The sequence below is a fragment of the Cynocephalus volans genome, chromosome 16, assembly GCF_027409185.1.
Source record: "Cynocephalus volans isolate mCynVol1 chromosome 16, mCynVol1.pri, whole genome shotgun sequence".
Classification (NCBI taxonomy): domain Eukaryota; kingdom Metazoa; phylum Chordata; class Mammalia; order Dermoptera; family Cynocephalidae; genus Cynocephalus; species Cynocephalus volans.
In genome coordinates this window covers 15,708,149-15,725,684 of record NC_084475.1, presented here as the reverse complement: position 1 = coordinate 15,725,684, position 17,536 = coordinate 15,708,149, and the positions used below count along the sequence as shown (strand labels likewise).

At 58.6% G+C, this 17,536-nt stretch overlaps 1 protein-coding gene across 1 annotated transcript; it reads left to right on the top strand.

The window, feature by feature from the left end:
- Positions 1 to 431: 431 nt before the first annotated feature.
- Positions 432 to 17,446, top strand: HID1 (HID1 domain containing). Its single transcript, XM_063081120.1, has 19 exons — positions 432 to 543; positions 5,713 to 5,862; positions 6,364 to 6,534; positions 7,383 to 7,499; positions 8,131 to 8,237; positions 8,488 to 8,604; positions 10,365 to 10,587; positions 10,809 to 10,865; positions 11,709 to 11,849; positions 12,021 to 12,111; positions 12,341 to 12,492; positions 12,601 to 12,679; positions 13,763 to 13,927; positions 14,440 to 14,667; positions 14,990 to 15,096; positions 15,513 to 15,593; positions 16,194 to 16,285; positions 16,401 to 16,559; positions 16,824 to 17,446. The coding sequence occupies exons 1-19, from the start codon at positions 478 to 480 to the stop codon at positions 16,885 to 16,887; spliced, it is 2,367 nt and encodes a 788-aa protein (XP_062937190.1). The 5' UTR covers positions 432 to 477; the 3' UTR covers positions 16,888 to 17,446.
- Positions 17,447 to 17,536: the final 90 nt, after the last annotated feature.

The window sequence follows — 17,536 nt, the reverse complement described above, 5'->3', positions numbered from 1 at the left end:
TCTGGACACGTGGGTTTGACAGGTCAGAAAAAGGGAAACCAAGAGAGCAAATGATCAGGGGGTTAAAAAAAAAAAAGGAAACGCGGGTGGAGAGGGAAGATGTGGGCCCAGTGACTGAGCCGGGACGAAGGGAGAGGATCGGGCGGGAGACGAGATGCTGGGAGGGTTTCGGGCCCTGGGGACCGGGTGGCAGTGGGGGAGATGGAGCGGGGACAGCGCTCCGACGCAGAAGGAAGGGCGCGGAGCTCCGCTGCAGGACCCCGGCGCGCGGCGCGGCGGAGGCGGGAGAGGCAGGTGCGGGGGCGGGGCCTGCAGGGGCGGGGCCACCCGGGGGCGGGGCCGACGCCGGGCCGGCGGGCGGGGTGCGCGGCTCAGCTCCTGCGAGAGCAGCGGGGGCCGCGGAGCCGGAGCCGGAGCCGGAGCCGGAGCCCGGGCTGGAGTCGGGGTGGAGGCCGGGACGGAGAGGGCTCCAGCGACATGGGGTCGGCCGACTCCAAGCTGAACTTCCGGAAGGCGGTGATCCAGCTCACCACCAAGACTCAGGTGCGCCCCGGGGCCCCAGTCTCCCCGCTCACCTGCTGGGCTGGGGGCTGGGCAGGGCAGGGGGGCTGCATGAACTTGGCTCGCCCAGAGATGGGGGGACGGGCTGGCCCGGAGGATGACGTTGAGACCAACACAGGAGCGGGACCCCTCGGTCTGTACCCCGGGGCTCCATCCCCTGGCCCTCGCCCCCCACCCCCAGCCTCCTCTCCCGGGAACACCCCTCTCCCCGCAGCCGCTGCTGCCACCTTAGGATGACGTGTGCCTACTCCCCGAGCCGGCGACGCTGCTGTCCGCCCCCTGTCCCGCCCCCCAGCGCCCCCAGCCTCGCATCTCCAGCCTTCCCCCGCCCCACCCACCCACCCACCCGCTTCCCTCCCTGCCCCTCGGTGCCCGCGGGTCCCGGACGCACAGCCCCGGCTGACTCAGTGCAAACAAAGCCGGGCTGGGAAACAGCTGGTGCGCGGCGGCAGCGGCCTCACTGGGCCCCGGTTGATGCCCGCGGCCAGGGAAGGCCTAGCTCTGCCTGGGAACACGCAAAGAGTGGTGGGCAGCGTGGCAAGGGGACCTGTCCCCAGGCATTCCCAGTCCAGCTTCCCGGATGGGGACCACTCCACGGGGCTCCTCCATGAGGCCCTGCGGAGGGAATGGCTGTTTGCCAGTACTCTGTTCTCTGGTTCAGGGTTGGAGACCCTCAGGCTTGCCCTTGGTCTGCTGGTGAGGGACCTGGGGGGACCTGAGTCCACAAGTGTCACAGCAGCCTCCTTCTCTGTCTACCTCTTCTCTCCTCTGTCTTTGAACCAGGCCACTCTGGCTGCAGAGTTGCCCAGCCCTGACTCCCCAAGTGCCCCACTTTCAAGGGGCTCAGGACCTGCTGCCATCTGGGACCTTCCTCTTCCCCCCACCCCCACCCTGTGGCTCTCCGGGGAGCTCTCTTGCTCTTGGCAGTTACAGAGGGATGGAGGAGCCATCTCTCCACAGCCAGCTGGTCATAAGCCCCAGAGGCCAGACCACTGTGCTCACACTCTTGTCCCCACCCTGGAAAGGTCAGGTGCCCAGCAAATGCCCAGGGCCTCTGAAGGGTCCAGCCCCAGCTGAGAGACACTTGATAGAAACCAGACCTCGCTTCTCTCCACTGCCCCATGGCTCCTGGGTAGTTCCGGAGCTTGCCTTTCTTGCGATGGGGCTTAGGTCTGTGGGTGGCAGGTGGGCCAGTCCCTCAATGTGGGGCCGCAGGGAGGGGAGAGAGGGAGGGAAGTTCCATGTTTACCTGCCCGGGGAGGAAACGCCTTGTTGGAGGAAGGTACTGTGGGCTCAGCAGATGGGTCCTTTGCCAGCCAGCAGGACCAGTTCAGCCTGGTCCCAAAGGATCTGGAGTGGCCTAGATTCCTACACGCTGAAGCCCCCTCCCCCAAATGCTGTGTCTCTTTGTCTTTGCCTGGCTGCAGCCCTATGGTGGGCTGGCTGAGATGGTGTTGTTCCATCCCCCAGCCGAGGACAGTGAGTAGGCTTGGAATAGGACCTGGAATAGGCTGCAAACCAGCTTGGGCCTCCTTCTGGAGAGCACTGGGGTCCTGCAGGTGGGATGGGGCCCTGGCTGCCTGGAGGGGGAGGCCTTCAGGGGCTGAAGCCTCAAACCCTGTGTAGTGAACTGGCTCAGGCAGCTTAGTTGGGACAACCAGATCCCAGATATCTGTCCCAGACCTTGCTACTCGGTGTCCCCAAGGAGATTCAGTCCAGTCGACCCCACAGAATCCTCTGGTTCCAGGCCCTCAGGCTGTTTTGGGTAGCAGACGGGTGGACCCAGTGGCTGGGGCCTGAGCTGCCGCCGCTTGGTCTTCCCCACCTTCCTGCCCCGCATCCTGTTTTCTTCCTGCCCCATCGTCCAGCCCTGGGCCAGGCCTGACCCTGGTCCTGAGGCCAGCAGCTTTGGCTGTATTTCCTGACCCTTTTCCAGGGCTCTGGGGCCCTGGAGAGGGGCATCTCTGTACCTGGGACCCTCTCCCAGATCCTGCCTGTTTGGAGCTTCTCTGTTGCAGGTCAGAGGAGACCTGGGGGTGTATGTTTACATGTGTGCAGACGTATGTGCGTGTAAATGCCATGATGACACAGTCCTCCAGAACAGGTCACCCTTAGTAAGCTAGAAAACTGCTGGTCCTTCCCCGCCCCCTCCACCGCAGAGAGTTAAAAGCTGGTCCCCCAGGCTTGAGCAAGGGGTCTGGCCTGGGCTGAGTCCTGGCAAAGTTGGGTTAAGATTATCTGGTTTCCCACTAGGGAAGGTTAGTCCCTGTGCCCTTAGCAGCAGGGGCTTGCCCACCTCCAGCAAAAATAATCTTTTCAAATAAACTAGCTTGGATTTTAGAAGCTTCCTTGGGTTGGGTGAAGGGTAGCTGGGATCACTGAGATAGGAGCTGAGCCATGTTCCTCTCATCAGAAGCCTAAGAGACCCCAGTGACCCAGACTAATGACTGTAGCCTCAGGCTAGCCAGTGTGGTCAGGTAATGGTTACCAAATCCAGATGTCCAAGCCACAGTGGGACCAGGAGAGGAAGCCCAAGTTGAGGAAAGGGAGAGACAAAAGTTCTGTTCCTGAAGTTCAAGGCCAGCTTCCATAGCCGGGATATTTCCTCTGGGGCCTCCTAAGTCTCTCTCCTCATTTTGAATTCAGTCCCCAGGTGACGTTTCCCTGATGGGCTAGGTCAGAGGTCATGATCACTTGGTGCTCAGATGGGTTCCTTCCTCACAGGTGGGAAGAGTGTCAGAGATGGCAGCTTCCTGGAGGTGTTCCCAGATGCAGGGAGCTCTGTGGGTTTTCTGGGATATCCTTGCCCACCCCACCCTGGCCCCAGGCCACCCAGACTGTGGTGTCATGCCTCTGTACCCTGGTGGGTGTCACAGGGCTCTCCTGGCTTAGGGTATGAGGGCCAGCAAACCCCAGCCCCAGGGCCCTTTCTTTGGCCTTTGTCCTCCCCCAGCTAACTCGCTCTACCAGTTCTGGGACTGAGCGGGCCCTCATGCCAGGCCTGTCCTGCACGGCCACAAGATACCCAGTAGCTCCCTGGGGTTGAGTGGAGGATGTTTGCTCGGGGAGTGGTCCAGGGTGTGACTGGACCTTGGTGAGGTGTGTGACCCCAGCCCTGAGTTTGGACAGTCTTACTGGCTCTCCCCTGCCCAGTGCCCAGGCTGAAGGGGTCTCCAGGGCTGATCACAGCTTCAGCTGAGCAAATATTGGCTGAGCATCTGCCATATGCCTCAACTGCAAGGTCAGGGAAGAAGGGCTGACTGGGAGTGGCTTTGAGGCCAGTACACCTGGCCCTGTGGAGTCAGGGACTGTGATGAGGGTTGGTGGGGGCTGGAGGTTCCCAGATGGAGGCAAGCCCATCAGTCTCTGGGACACTTCTCAAAATAAGTGGCTTCAGAGAATAGAATTTTTTTTTTTTTTTTTAACAAGATAGATGAGGGGACTTCAAAAAGTTCATGGAAGGATTGTATTATCTCTTAATTCAGTTTTTCCATGGGGCTGGCCAGTTGGCTCAGTTGGTTAGAGCATAGCCTTGTAACACCAAGGTCAAGGGTGTGGATCGCTGTAGCGGTCACCTGCCAAAAAAAAAATTTTTTTTCCCCACGAACATTTTGATGTATTCTCATATATTTTTCTGATGATAAGAGTAATGCCTGTAAAGCACAGGCTTGTGGGGGTGGCAGGGCTCTTGGGCTTTACCAGCCCTAAGGTTTTTGTTTGTTTGTTTGTTTTGGGCAGCTGGTGGGTAAGGGATCCAAACCCTTGACCTTGGTGTTACTGACACTATGCTCTAACCAACTGAGCTAACTGGCCAGCCCCAGCCCTAAGATTTCAGAGAAGAGAAAATGCTGTGTTGTTTGGAGCAACCAGGGAAAACTTCTTGCAGGAAGTGATATTCAGGAGGAGGACAGGGTGGGGTCTGAGAGAGGGTAAGCGTGTCTTGGACACCTGACTCTTCAACAGATGAGTATTAAAAAGGAAAAAAATAGTAATATGTGCTCTTACAGAAAAATATAAAGAAGAAAATAAAACCACCAAGAGAGATAATTGCTGTTAACATTCTGGTTCATTTTCTTGTAGTCTTTTATTCATACATAATTTAACAGAAAATTGTGATCATCCTATGGGTAGTTTTACAGCTTGTCTTTTTCTCACCTATCATTGTACCATGAGCATTCTCCATTCATTAATATTCTTAAAAAAGGTGGTTTTGATGACTATATAATATTCCATTATATGAATGTGCCTTAACTTTTTAAACATTCCCCAATTGTTTATTTATGTGGATTCCAACTTTTTGCTGTTATCAACAGTAAATATCCTCATACATGCACATCTCTAATCATTTCCTTAGGAGAGATTTCTCGAAGTAAAATTTATGATTCAAATTAATTGCCTTTGTTGCCTGTATGACTGCCTATATGATTCAAGGGGAAAACGTGTTTTTAACACACATTGCCTCAATAGGATAGGTGGGATTTTAGAATGTGTGTTGGAAGGGGCAAGAGGGCATACTGGGAAGAGGGGACAGCCTGGGTGAAGGCAAAGAGAAGAGAGAGCAGGGTCGTGTCATAGGGCTAGTAAATACAGGTGTGTGTGCACGGGCATACATGTGAACATGTATGTGCATGTCCGTATCTGTGTAAGGCATGTTTAAGTAAGATCTTGGTTGTCTGGCTGAGATTTGGACTTAATTTGGCAGGTGATCAGGAGCCCCTGAGGGTCTTTGTGCGAGGTAGCAATGCCTTTGGTGCTGTGTTTTGGCACATGGGTTGGGGGCAGCGTAGAGGTAGCACTGAGAGTTGACCTAGTGGCGTGGCCTGTGAATGTGTCCAGGTGGGGAGGTCAGCCTGCCCTGCCAGAGTAGGATGGTGACTTAGCCGAGGTCACACAGGCTAAGGGACTGGGTTGGGCTTTGGCTGCTGGAGTCAGTGCCCAGCTGACCCTGATCACACACACGGAATATCCCCAGCCTGACTTGTGGTGGCTGAAGGATGTCCCCCACCCACGTGGGAAGGCTCCCGGGAACCAGCTGGAATGGAGTAGGGGGGCCGTAGCTTCCTCTCAGGGCCTGTCCTGGCCACAGGTCAGGCAAACTTGGGGCCTGTTGGCAAGGAATTGTGTAACTGTGGACACTGGGTTCCCCCACAGCCCGTGGAAGCCACTGATGATGCCTTTTGGGACCAGTTCTGGGCAGACACGGCCACCTCGGTGCAGGATGTCTTTGCGCTGGTGCCAGCAGCAGAGATCCGGGCTGTGCGGGAAGAGTCACCCTCCAACCTGGCCACCCTGTGCTACAAGGTGAGGGGTGCCCAGCCTCTTACTGCCACTCACAGCCGAGCCATCTTCCAACCTCCCCAGGGTGGCTGATGATGGCCCAGCTGCGGTGCGAGAGGGCAGGCACCCAGGCTGTCCCACCCAGGTCTGGGCAGTGCTGAGACTTCACCCGCTTCTCCCCTCCCCCTCCCACGGAAGTTCTCCCCACTGGGGAAAGGATCACGAGGCTCCTCTGGGCCAGACTTTTCTGAGCACCTTCCATAGATCAGCTCATTTAGCTCACCCGTGAGGTGGGTACTGTTAGAGTTGCCATTTTACAGAGGAGGAAACTGAGGCTGAGACAGGTGTGTGGGCCATCGAGTGGTGAGCTGGACTCCGGCTCCCCTGATGCTCTAGGCTGCTCTTGCCCATGATCTGGGCTGGTGGCCCCACTGTCTCTCCCCCTCTGGCCTGCATGCCCACCCTGACCCCATGTGCCACTCCCCACCCTTCCAGCATGCCCCTCTGCTCCTGCTGTCCCCACAGGCCGTGGAGAAGCTGGTGCAGGGAGCCGAGAGCGGCTGCCACTCGGAGAAGGAGAAGCAGACCGTCCTGAACTGTAGCCGGCTGCTCACCCGCGTGCTGCCCTACATCTTTGAGGACCCTGACTGGAGGGGCTTCTTCTGGTCCACAGTGCCTGGGGCAGGGCGAGGAGGGGTCTGTGGGCCTGGCCAGGGCTGGGTGGGAGGTGGAGTCTGCAGGACAGGGACAGCACCCTTTCAGGGCCAGCCACATTCCTCCAAACCTCTTCTGGGATCTGGGAGGCTCAGGGGTAGGGGGAGTGAGGGTTGCTGCTGAGAGATCGGGATCAATGCTACCTCCTTGGGCCTTTGGGTCCTCCCACGGGGGTCTCTGCCTCCACAGCTGGGAGGACCTAGGCTGTTGAGAGAAGCTGAGAGCTGGGGCTGGCTGGGCAGAGATGGACGCAGGGCAGCTGGGCTTTTTTTTTTTTTTTTTTTAAAAAAGATGACCGGTAAGGGGATCTTAACCCTTGACTTGGTGTTGTCAGTACCACGCTCACCCAGTGAGCCAACCGGCCATCCCTATATGGGATCTGAACCCATGGCCTTGGTGTTATCAGCACCGCACTCTCCCGAGTGAGCCACAGGCCGGCCCGCAGCTGGGCCTTTTGAGTGCCCAACAGGGACTGTACTGTGCTCTCTCCCCTGCCCCTCCTGCCCTGGGTCTATCTCTAGGCAAGGTGCCGAGGGGTGGCATCCATGGATTCCCAGCAGGGCGGAGGCTCTTGATGTTGGGGGACACCGCCTGTCCCCTCATTGCCAGTCAGTGGGGAGGTTTCCTTGCTGTTCCTGGGCTGCTCCCTGCTCTGCCCCCTTCTGCCTTGGGAGGTTTGGGGCGACCAAGAGTCCACTTCCTCCTCTTTCATCCCTCTGTGCATGGTGCCTGTCTGGGCACAGTCCCATCCTCCACCCCTCCCCCAGCCCTGGGGCCCCCTCTCCTTGGCCAGTCGCCACTGAGGCGGCCCGTGGGTGCTGTGTCCCCAGCAGGGAGAGGATGATGATGAGAACGCCCGTCCCCTGGCCGAGTCCCTGCTCCTGGCCATCGCTGACTTGCTCTTTTGCCCAGACTTCACGGTCCAGAGCCACCGGAGGAGCACTGTGGTGAGAGACCCCCACCCCCTGGCCAGGGCGGGCTCCGGTCCCAGGTTGGGGCTGGGCCAGTTAAAGTTCCCTTGGGCAGGATGCTGCTGGGGCCAGGGGTGCTCGGGGAGAGCTGAGCTGCCTGGCACGCATGGTCCCCGGTTGGGGGCGGTGGCTGGTACAGCTGGAGGGCAGCCAGCTGGTGCCCGGCCCTGCCTGCTGTATCCGGGTGGCTGGTCACAGGCACCCATTGTCTTTGCTTGCTTGAGGTGGGTGGGAGTGCGGGGCCTGGACACGGGAGGCCTGGCCCTCTCACTTCCTGGGGCTCATGGACTCGGCCTTGGGTGTTCTCTGCCACCAGGTGCACCAATTCCCTGCCCCTCTGTCGCTCTCTCTCTCCTTGTCTTAAACTGGACTGAACAGTAAAAGAACCAGTGTAAGACTGAAGAAAAATGAGCTTTCTAGATGTCTAAGAACATTCATTTCTTCCCTTGTACGTTAGGACCTGGTGCATCTTGAGGGTCTATCTTTAGGAGAATATGAAGAGTCCCCCCCCAGGGATGGTGGGAGGCTTGGGCTGGCCAGCTTCTGTCCCACGCTGCTGTTCACCTTGCAACCCCCCAATCTGATCTCTCCCCGGTCCTGTCCCCAGGACTCTGCAGAGGATGTTCACTCCCTGGACAGCTGTGAATACATCTGGGAGGCCGGCGTGGGCTTCGCTCACTCTCCCCAGCCTAACTACATCCACGACATGAACCGGTGAGCTTTGCTCAGGCCCAGAGCCCTCGGCACAGCCGGACCCCATGCTCGGCCCCTGCACAGCTCAGAGAGAGGCCCGCGGGGTCTTCCAAGGAGACTCTCCTCACATGCGACCCAACCTCAGCCTTACTGGGATCAACAGGGATTATTTCTTTCCATGGACCTGGGCTGGGGTGCTGGGCAGAGTGGGCAGCAACCGAGATACCCTCCACCCCTCACCCCTCACCCCCCACCCCCCACTCCCCCCAAGGATGGAGCTGCTGAAACTGCTGCTGACGTGCTTCTCCGAGGCCATGTACCTGCCCCCAGCTCCGGAAAGTGGCAGCACCAACCCATGGGTGCAGTTCTTCTGTTCCACGGAGAACAGGTGAGGGGCCCCTGGCCTTTCCTTCCACGCTCTTCCTTCTTGTTGGGGCAACTCTGAGCTGAGACTGCTCCCCAGCCCTTGAGTCTTAGGTGCTGCCCCCTGGTGGTGACGACTGTACCTGAACAGCCACACCTTAAACCAGCGCTGTCCAGCATCCCCGTGGACTCCCCCGGCCAGGAACAGGGGTCCCCTGGGTGACCCGTGCCTTCCTCCATCTAGAGTTGCGCTGTCCGGTAGAAATACAGAGCAAACCACTTTTTTGGAGCCTGGTCGGTACAGGGATCTGAACCCTTGACCTGGGTGTTCTCAGCACTGCATTCTCCCAAATGAGCTAACTGGCCAGCCCCACACATGTGCAATTTCAAAATTAAAAAAGAAACAGGTAAAAATAATTTCAATAATATATTTCACTTAACTCAATATTTCCAAAATATTAGCATTTAACATGTAATCTATATACAAAATTATTGAGATGTTTTACATTCCCTTTTCCATACTAAGTTTTCAAAATCTAGTGTGTATTTTACACTTGCTGCACATCTCAGTTCGGACCGGCCACATTCTAAGTGCTCAATAACTAACTACATGTGGCTTGTGGCTGTCATGTGGGACAGCAGAATTTAGGCAGTAGGGTGGGTTGGGGTGTGACAAATACCCCGGAGGATGGGAAGCCTGGCCCACACGGGGGCGCTCGTGGACTATCGGAGCACATATGATTACATGGAGATGTCGCACAAGCCATGTAGCAAGATGGAGTGTTTGGAGCAGGTACACTCGCTCCAGCTGTGCAACCCCAGCTGTGCCCAGGGCTGTGCTGGCAGCACAGGGGTTAGTGTGCCTAAGGGTGTGGTTGGCCCTCTTGCTTCCAGACTCTGGTCCCTACATGACATACCTCATCCATCAGGGTTTTTTTTTTTTTTAAAGATGACTGGTAAGGGGATTTTAACCCTTGACTTGGTGTTGTCAACATGACGCTCTCCCAAGTGAGCAAACTGGCCACCCCTATATAGGGATTCGAACCCATGGCCTTGGTGTTATCAGCACCACACTCTCCCGAGTGAGCCACGGGCCGGCCCTATCCATCAGGTTTTGCAGGCCTTCTGCCCAACCTTTTTCTTTTTTCCCCCAGAAGAGAAGGGAACCGGGTGACATCCCCTCCCCACAGCCATAGTCAAAGGCTGGCCAGAGTTTTCTTTCTCACCAGCCTTATCAGGCAAACTGCCACCTCTTGTCACTCACTTAACCTCTCTGGGTCTCAGTTTCCTCGCCCGTAAGATGAGAAGCTTGAACCTTGACATCTTAAGAATCTGAATTGAGTTGTTCTGTGGCTTGGGATCTGGGTGATGGAGCCTAGGCTCTGATCTCTGAGGGGAAGCCTGCCTCCTCTGTGGGCCCCTAACTCCTTCTCTGAAGCACCGAGGGAGGGTATCTGCCCCTTAAGAGCCTAAGGGGTATGGACATGGTTTCCTACAAAGAGCCCCCCATGACTGACTGTTCCATTCTTGGTAATGCATTCCTTCTGTCCTTGGCCCAGCCTGGCCCAGGGCAGAGCCTGATGCGGGCATGGACGAGGAGGGGTCTTTCCTACTCAGGAAGCTTGTGGTTCTGCTCCCTGGCCCCCAGCCCAGGGCCTGACACTGATGCTTGTTGAATGAGGAGGTGGCGTGGCTGACCCTCCCATGTGGCAGGAGCAGGTGGCCGGATGTCTGGGCCTGGGGTGGCAGGGTCTCTGCAGCCCCGCCCCCTCTCTCCTGCCATAGACACGCCCTGCCCCTCTTCACTTCCCTCCTTAACACCGTGTGTGCCTATGACCCTGTGGGCTACGGGATCCCCTACAACCACCTGCTCTTCTCCGACTACCGGGAACCCCTGGTGGAGGAGGCTGCCCAGGTGCTCATCGTCACCTTGGACCATGACAGCACCACCAGCACCAGCCCCACTGTGGATGGTACCACCACAGGCACTGCCATGGACGATGCCGATGTAAGGACAGGAGGGGGGAGAGGACAGCCAGCCCTGCTAGGGCTGTGGGTGGATGGCATCCCTTCTAGCAGAGGCCCTGGGCAAGAGATACCCATTAGGTACCTTGTGGCGTGCCTGGGGGTGTCTGACCATGGGAGCGGCACTGCTGCTGCTATCCAGACCTGGGGTGGGGGTTGGGAGGGTGAGGGTATCTGTTTACCACAGGCTTCTACCCTTGGCAGCCTCCAGGGCCCGAGAACCTGTTTGTGAACTACCTGTCCCGCATCCATCGTGAGGAGGTAAGTCAAGCACGGCTCTCAGGTTCTCACTGCCCACTCCCCACAATGGTTAGGCTTTGGGGAGGGTAAAGGGAGTCCTGACCCCTGCATGAAGGAACCCCAGTCTCTGTGGACTTGGGCCACCTAGGTGCAATAGGGATGACAGGACTGTGGGGGTTTCGAGATGCAGAAAGGGCTGATGGCCCCAACTGGGTGGGGGTAACCGGGATGGCTTCCAGAGGTGGCAGTTCTGATATAGTTTGGGGAGGGGAATGACAATGGACAGTGGACTTAAAGGCCAGGCAGACCCAAGCTCATGTGTCTCGTGACCTTGGGGGAGGTAAAATGGGGACCACAGCTGCTTCCTCACCTGGCGAGGAGTAAAGCGAGTGCAGCCCCGCTCCTATTAGGTGCTCAGTAAGCGACAGCTCTTTGAGAACAGCAGAATGAGTGCTCCTCAGTGTCATGGGGTGATGGGGAGGAGTGTTCTGGGGAGGGGCAAAAGATGGCAGCTGTTAACAGTGAGTCCAGGTGGGCAGGGGTCCCGTTCAGGGAGTGTGCGTGTGTGTGTGTGGGGGGGGGTCACCAGGAACAGCAGCCTTGCTCAGGGTGGACAGCCCAGGGATGGGGGGCACTGTGGTCTGGGGGAGGGGCAGGGTGCTCTCCAGACCTCCCCTGGACTCAGCTTCCCAAGGGAGCTGCTCCAGCACAGCTATGGATGATGTCAGAATCCTGGCCCCTCAGGTTCTGGAGGTGGGATCGGTCTCTGGGAGACTGAGGAGGCATTTGTGGGGCACCTGGGCTGGGAAGCCAGAGCCTCGGGAGCCAGGCTGGACAGGCCCTCTGCTCTGCCCTCCCTCCCAGGACTTCCAGTTCATTCTCAAGGGCATAGCCCGGCTGCTGTCCAACCCCCTGCTCCAGACCTACCTGCCCAACTCCACCAAGAAGATCCAGTTCCACCAGGAGCTGCTAGTTCTCTTCTGGAAGCTCTGTGATTTCAACAAGGTGGGCCAGTCTCGAGGGGGCCCACCTGGTGGGCAGTGGAGATGGGGCGTAGCCAGCCCAGATAGCCCGGAGGTGGGGACGGCGTCTGGGTCTCCCCAGACTGAGGGAAGAGGGTGGGGCAGAGCTGCCCATCCCTCTGACCCCCTCCACCCGTCCCCCTCCACCCCCCAGAAATTCCTCTTCTTTGTGCTGAAGAGCAGCGACGTGCTGGACATCCTGGTTCCCATACTCTACTTCCTCAACGACGCCCGAGCGGATCAGTGTAAGACCAGGCTGGGGCGTGGGGTGCTGGTGACTTTCCTGGCAGAGGGGTGGGGGTGCGGCCAGTCTGTCTCGCCCCCCAGGAGCTCAGGCCTGGTGCTCTGACTTTCCAGGAGGGGCTTCCTCCAGCCCCCCAGGATGGGCTTCCTCCAGCCCCCCCAGGATGGGTCCCCACCCTGGGCTCCCTCCCTCCCTGCCCTGTGTGACCTCTCCCATGCCGTGTGCTGCAGCTCGGGTGGGACTGATGCACATTGGCGTCTTCATCCTGCTGCTTCTGAGTGGGGAGCGGAACTTCGGGGTGCGGCTGAACAAGCCCTACTCAGTGCGCGTGCCCATGGACGTCCCGGTCTTCACGGGCACCCACGCCGACCTGCTCATTGTGGTGAGCGGGCTCGCCCCGCCAGGCCCTGGGGGCTGTGGGGGGGTGACATCTCGGCTGAGTCTGGAGGTGGCGGGGACCCCACGGCGGCCTGTCGCCCTCCCCGCACAGGTGTTCCACAGGATCGTCACCAGCGGGCACCAGCGCCTGCAGCCACTCTTTGACTGTCTGCTCACCATCGTGGTCAACGGTAGGGGCCGCGGCCCGCCTTTCCCGCGCTCGCCAGCAGGGGGCGCCAGCGCCCCGCGCCCGCTCCCGAACCCGCTCGGTCCGGAAGTGCAAGGCCAGCCACGTGTGTGCCCTTAGGTCTTCTAGCAGCCGCATCAAACAAAACAAAGCAAACAAGCAAAAAACCCCAGAAAGAATGGGTGACAAAAATTTATAATACATTTTATCTAATCCACTGTATCCATAATACTGTCATCTCAACATGTAGCCAATATAGGAATTATTATTTTTTTCTTTTTTTGGCAGCTGGCTGGTATGGGAATCCAAACCCTTGACCTTGGTGTTATCAGCACCACGCTCTTCCAAGTGAAGTTACTGGCCATCCCTAAAAATTATTAATGAGATATATATATTTTTTTTATTTTTTATTTTTTTAAAAGATGACCGGTAAGGGGATCTTAACCTTTGACTTGGTGTTGGCAGCACCACACTCAGCCAGTGAACGAACCGGCCATCCGTATATGGGATCCGAACCCGGGGCCTTGGTGTTATCAGCACCACACTCTCCCGAGTGAGCCACGGGCCGGCCCGATTAATGAGATATTTTATACCCTTTTTTCACACCCAGTCTTCAAAATCTTGTCTGTGTTTCAAGCACGCAGCACATTCCAGTTAGGAGTAGCTGTGTTTGCAGCACTTGATGGCCACATTTTGCTGTGGCTACTGTACGGGACAGCACAGGTTTGGATAAGTGGAGTCACATGGTGTGGGAATGTCAAAGCCATCTCCCTTCTGTCTTTGCCTTGCTCACCAGCGAGGGCGACAGACAGCTGCCTGGAAGAGGGGGCAGAGGGCTCAGGCTGGCCAGGGTTGGGTCCAGCAAGGTGGGTGGCCATGGTCTGGGGCAGAATGAGTTCAGTGTGGATCCTTTTTGGAGAGGATCATCGTGGCTGTGGACTTGGCCTCTAGGGGCCTGGTCTTCTTGGCTTTGCAGGGGACATCACAAGCAGGGGGCAGGAGGGATGGGGATGTTGTTCTGCCCAGGCCCAGGATGTGCAGGGATGGCTGGTGGGGGCCTGGGAGTGAGCCGGCCCCTCCCCTGCAGTGTCTCCCTACCTCAAGAGCCTGTCCATGGTGACTGCCAACAAGCTGCTGCACCTGCTGGAGGCCTTCTCCACCACCTGGTTCCTCTTCTCCTCCGCCCAGAACCACCACCTGGTCTTCTTCCTCCTGGAGGTCTTCAACAACATCATCCAGTACCAGTTTGATGGTTAGGCACCAGCCCAAGCTCCTGGCCTGGCCTCGGGGGCAGGGATCAGGGTAGCCAGCGGGTGAGGGCACCTTCCCATCTAAGGAGGGCATAGCCCAGAAGCCGGCCTCCGGGGAGGTGCTGGCCAGCTGGCCTTCTGCTCCCCAGTTCCAGAAAGCATTTGCATCTTCCCCTGAGAGCTGTGGGGATTCAGTAGGGGGTGACTGTGGACAGGCACATGCCATGCTGTCCTCCTGGACTCCTCCCTGGCGACCTGGCTCAGGGAGAGCATCAGAATATTTAACAGCTGGTTTGGTGTGGATACTGCCAAGTGGGGACCCGCCCCACTTGACCAGGTGTTATCCCTTTAGTGCTGGCTTGTGACAAGGTCTCGAAGGTACTGGGAGAGGGGTGTGCGGGAGCTCAGGTCAGAGCTGTCTTCCAACAGCTATCCTGGTATAGCTACAGCTGGTGCACCCCTGGGGAAGACCCCTCCTGCCCTGAGGCGAGGCATGCTCCCTCCCTCCCCTCAGGCAACTCCAACCTGGTCTATGCCATCATCCGCAAGCGCAGCGTCTTCCACCAGCTGGCCAACCTGCCCACCGACCCGCCCACCATCCACAAGGCCCTGCAGCGGCGCCGGCGGGCGCCCGAGCCCTTGTCCCGCACCAGCTCGCAGGACAGCGCCTCCATGGAGGGCTCCCGCCCCGCCGCCCCTGCAGAGCCTGGCACCCTCAAGACCAGCCTGGTGGCCACCCCAGGTCTGGCGCTCGTGGGTGGGAGGGGCTGTGGATACTGGTGTGGTTGGGGGGTGGACATGGTATAGGGGTGTCCCCTCTCTCTGGCAATGGGCATGGCCTGGGTGGGCAGCAGGGGTGGGGGTAGGGGTATTAGGCGGGCCCAAGAAAGGCAACTTTGTGGGGGGACAGGGCCTTGGGCTGGGTGTGAGCTCTGGGAGGGGTGGGAGTGTCAGGAGATCAGACACAGTGCATCTAAAGTAGGGGAGGAAAGAGGGAGGCTTATGGGGTCCAGGCTGGAAGGGGCACGGTGGTAGGGGTCCTGTCTCCTACCTGTGCCCCCCAGGCATTGACAAGCTGACGGAGAAGTCCCAGGTGTCAGAGGATGGCACCTTGCGGTCCCTGGAGCCTGAGCCCCAGCAGAGTTCAGCAGATGGCAGCCCGGCTGAGGGGGTGGGTGACAGGGACTCCTGGAGTGGCATGAGCCTGGGCCTTCTCTTCCTCCCTGCCCTCTGTGGAGCAGAGGGGCAGGCTCCCAGCGCCCAGGGCACTTCTGACTCTCTGGGGGAGCAGAGGGGCCCTTCCAGAGACCCCTCCCTTGTTTACAGGTGTGTCAACCTTCACACACCTCATCCCCCAGCCTTATCTGAGCCTGGCCTTTACCCGGCTTGCCTTGATGCCCCTGGCCCTAAACCTGTCACTGGGCTTGGCTGGGCTGGGGCCCGGGGCAAAGGGTGCTGGGCTGGGCCTTCCCCTCTGTTGGAAGTGAGCACCCCCGAGGGGGGGCAGTGGAGAGACCTCGTTGCCTGCTGCCCCCACCCCAGACCCACTCCTTCCACCCCTCACTTCTACTCCTTCCTGGGGACCAGGAGCCCAGCCGGACATGGAGGGAGCAGCGGCGACTGTCCAGCGCATCCGCCAGTGGACAGTGGAGCCCAACGCCGGAGTGGGTGAGGGACCCACACTGGAGGAGCCCGGGGCTGGGGTTTGGGCAGATGCACTGAGGTGGGGCTGGGTCAGGGGCTCCCTGGCCCTAGGAACAGCTCCGATAAGACTCGGATGGGAATGTGCCCAAATCAATGGACTCTGTCGTGGGGCAGTGACCTTCCCACATGTCTGGCCTCTCTCTGGCTGGGTTGCTTCCTCTGTCTACACTGTCTGCCAGAATTCCCCAGCAGGCTTATTAGGCTCCAGTTGCCCACAGTGTTAACTTCCTTAATCAATTAACCTTTCCAGTTCCCTTCCCTGAACTGTGTCTCCACTCCCTATATATTTCCTGAGGTCACCACTCATGGCATTGGAATGGGGATAATAAATGTGCTCTTGCGAGGATTTCAGTTTCCTGAAAAGCACGTGGACCGCATCAGGACGGCAGTGCGTGCTCAATGCAGGGCTGCAGCTCTGACCACTAATAGCCGTTCCTGTTCACGGGCCTTGCTTGGGGCCAGGCTCTTGTAGCAGGGAGCCCATGGTTCTGGGTCAGGGTCATGCCTGTCCCATAGCCTCTGGGGGCTGCTATCCCAGCCCCAGGAACCCTGGCCCTCCCCCAGGTCCTCTCCTGGAAGTCGAAGCTGCCACTGCAGACCATCATGAGGCTGCTGCAGGTGCTGGTTCCCCAGGTAGAGAAGATCTGCATCGACAAGTGAGTCCCAGGCTGGCTGGGGGGTTAGGGGAATGTGGGGAAGGCTTGGGTGGGGGGTGATGGGGAGCCTGGGCCTTGGGGGAGCATGCAGGAGCCCCTCCCTCTCTCCCGGTAGGGGCCTGACAGATGAGTCTGAGATCCTGCGGTTCCTGCAGCATGGCACCCTGGTGGGGCTGCTGCCCGTGCCCCACCCCATCCTCATTCGCAAGTACCAGGCCAACTCGGGCACGGCCATGTGGTTCCGCACCTACATGTGGGGCGTCATCTATCTGAGGTAGGCCCCACGGGGGGCAGGCAGTTGCCATCCCGGGTGGGTCTGGTGTCTACCTTACGGCTGCCCAGCAGGGCTCAATGGGGACCTCAGCTCTGGGTCCCATTAGCCCCATCTGTAGTGAGGTTAATGTCAAGATGGTCAACCAAGGTGGTCTTGTCGGGTTGAGGGTGGGTCCCCACTGCCCATGGTGGGACATCAGGATGGAAGGGCTTGGTTTGGGCTTCACTGCCACTAGTGCCTGGGTGACAGCCATTCCCTCTGCAGGAATGTGGACCCACCTGTCTGGTATGACACTGATGTGAAGCTGTTTGAGATCCAGCGGGTGTGAGGATGGAAGCCTGCAAGGGGCCGGATCCAGGGCAGGGTGGGGCCCTGGTCCCTCGATGCTTCCCCAACACACCCACACCCACCATTCTGAGCTTTAAATAACCACGATCAGGGCCTGGGTGGGGCAGGCAGAGTGGCCGAGTCCTAAGTGGCAGGCGCCAGAGGCCCCTCGTGGTTGTGGACAATGGGACCAACTCTGACCCCCCAGGCTGGACTCACGGGAGCCTCCTGTCTCCAGAGCTGCAGGCCCCGCCAGACTCCCCCCCACTCTGGCTCCACCTTCAAGACTTGTTTCTGTGCTGTCCACCCCCAGAAGTCACCAGGTCACTGTGCCCTAATGGGTTTGCCCGAGAAGGAGCCAACAGCTGTCCCTTGAGGCACCTGGGCAGGGGGAGGGGAGTCCTCCCAGCCTCTTGACCTGAAACCACCTGTTCCAGGCCCCACCAGGGCCCACAGGAGAAAGGGTGTGGCCAGGATGCTTGCTGAGGAGGCTGGGGGACCTCATGTATTTTAAGGGTTTGGGGTGGGGTATTGAAGCTCTCTCCTGTATTCTCCTGGTCAATGGGTATAGTCTGTCTCCTCTCACTCAATACTGGGGGAAGGGGACACCTGGATGGTGGGGGAGGGGGAGGCTACCCCTACATCCTCCC

Coding starts and splice junctions, on each gene's coding strand:
- HID1 (XM_063081120.1), top strand. CDS start 478: ATGGGGTCGGCCGACTCCAAGCTGAACTTCCGGAAGGCGGTGATCCAG. Junction 8,238..8,487: donor TACATCCACGACATGAACCG/GTGAGCTTTGCT, acceptor ACTCCCCCCAAG/GATGGAGCTGCTGAAACTGC. Junction 16,560..16,823: donor TGGGGCGTCATCTATCTGAG/GTAGGCCCCACG, acceptor TTCCCTCTGCAG/GAATGTGGACCCACCTGTCT.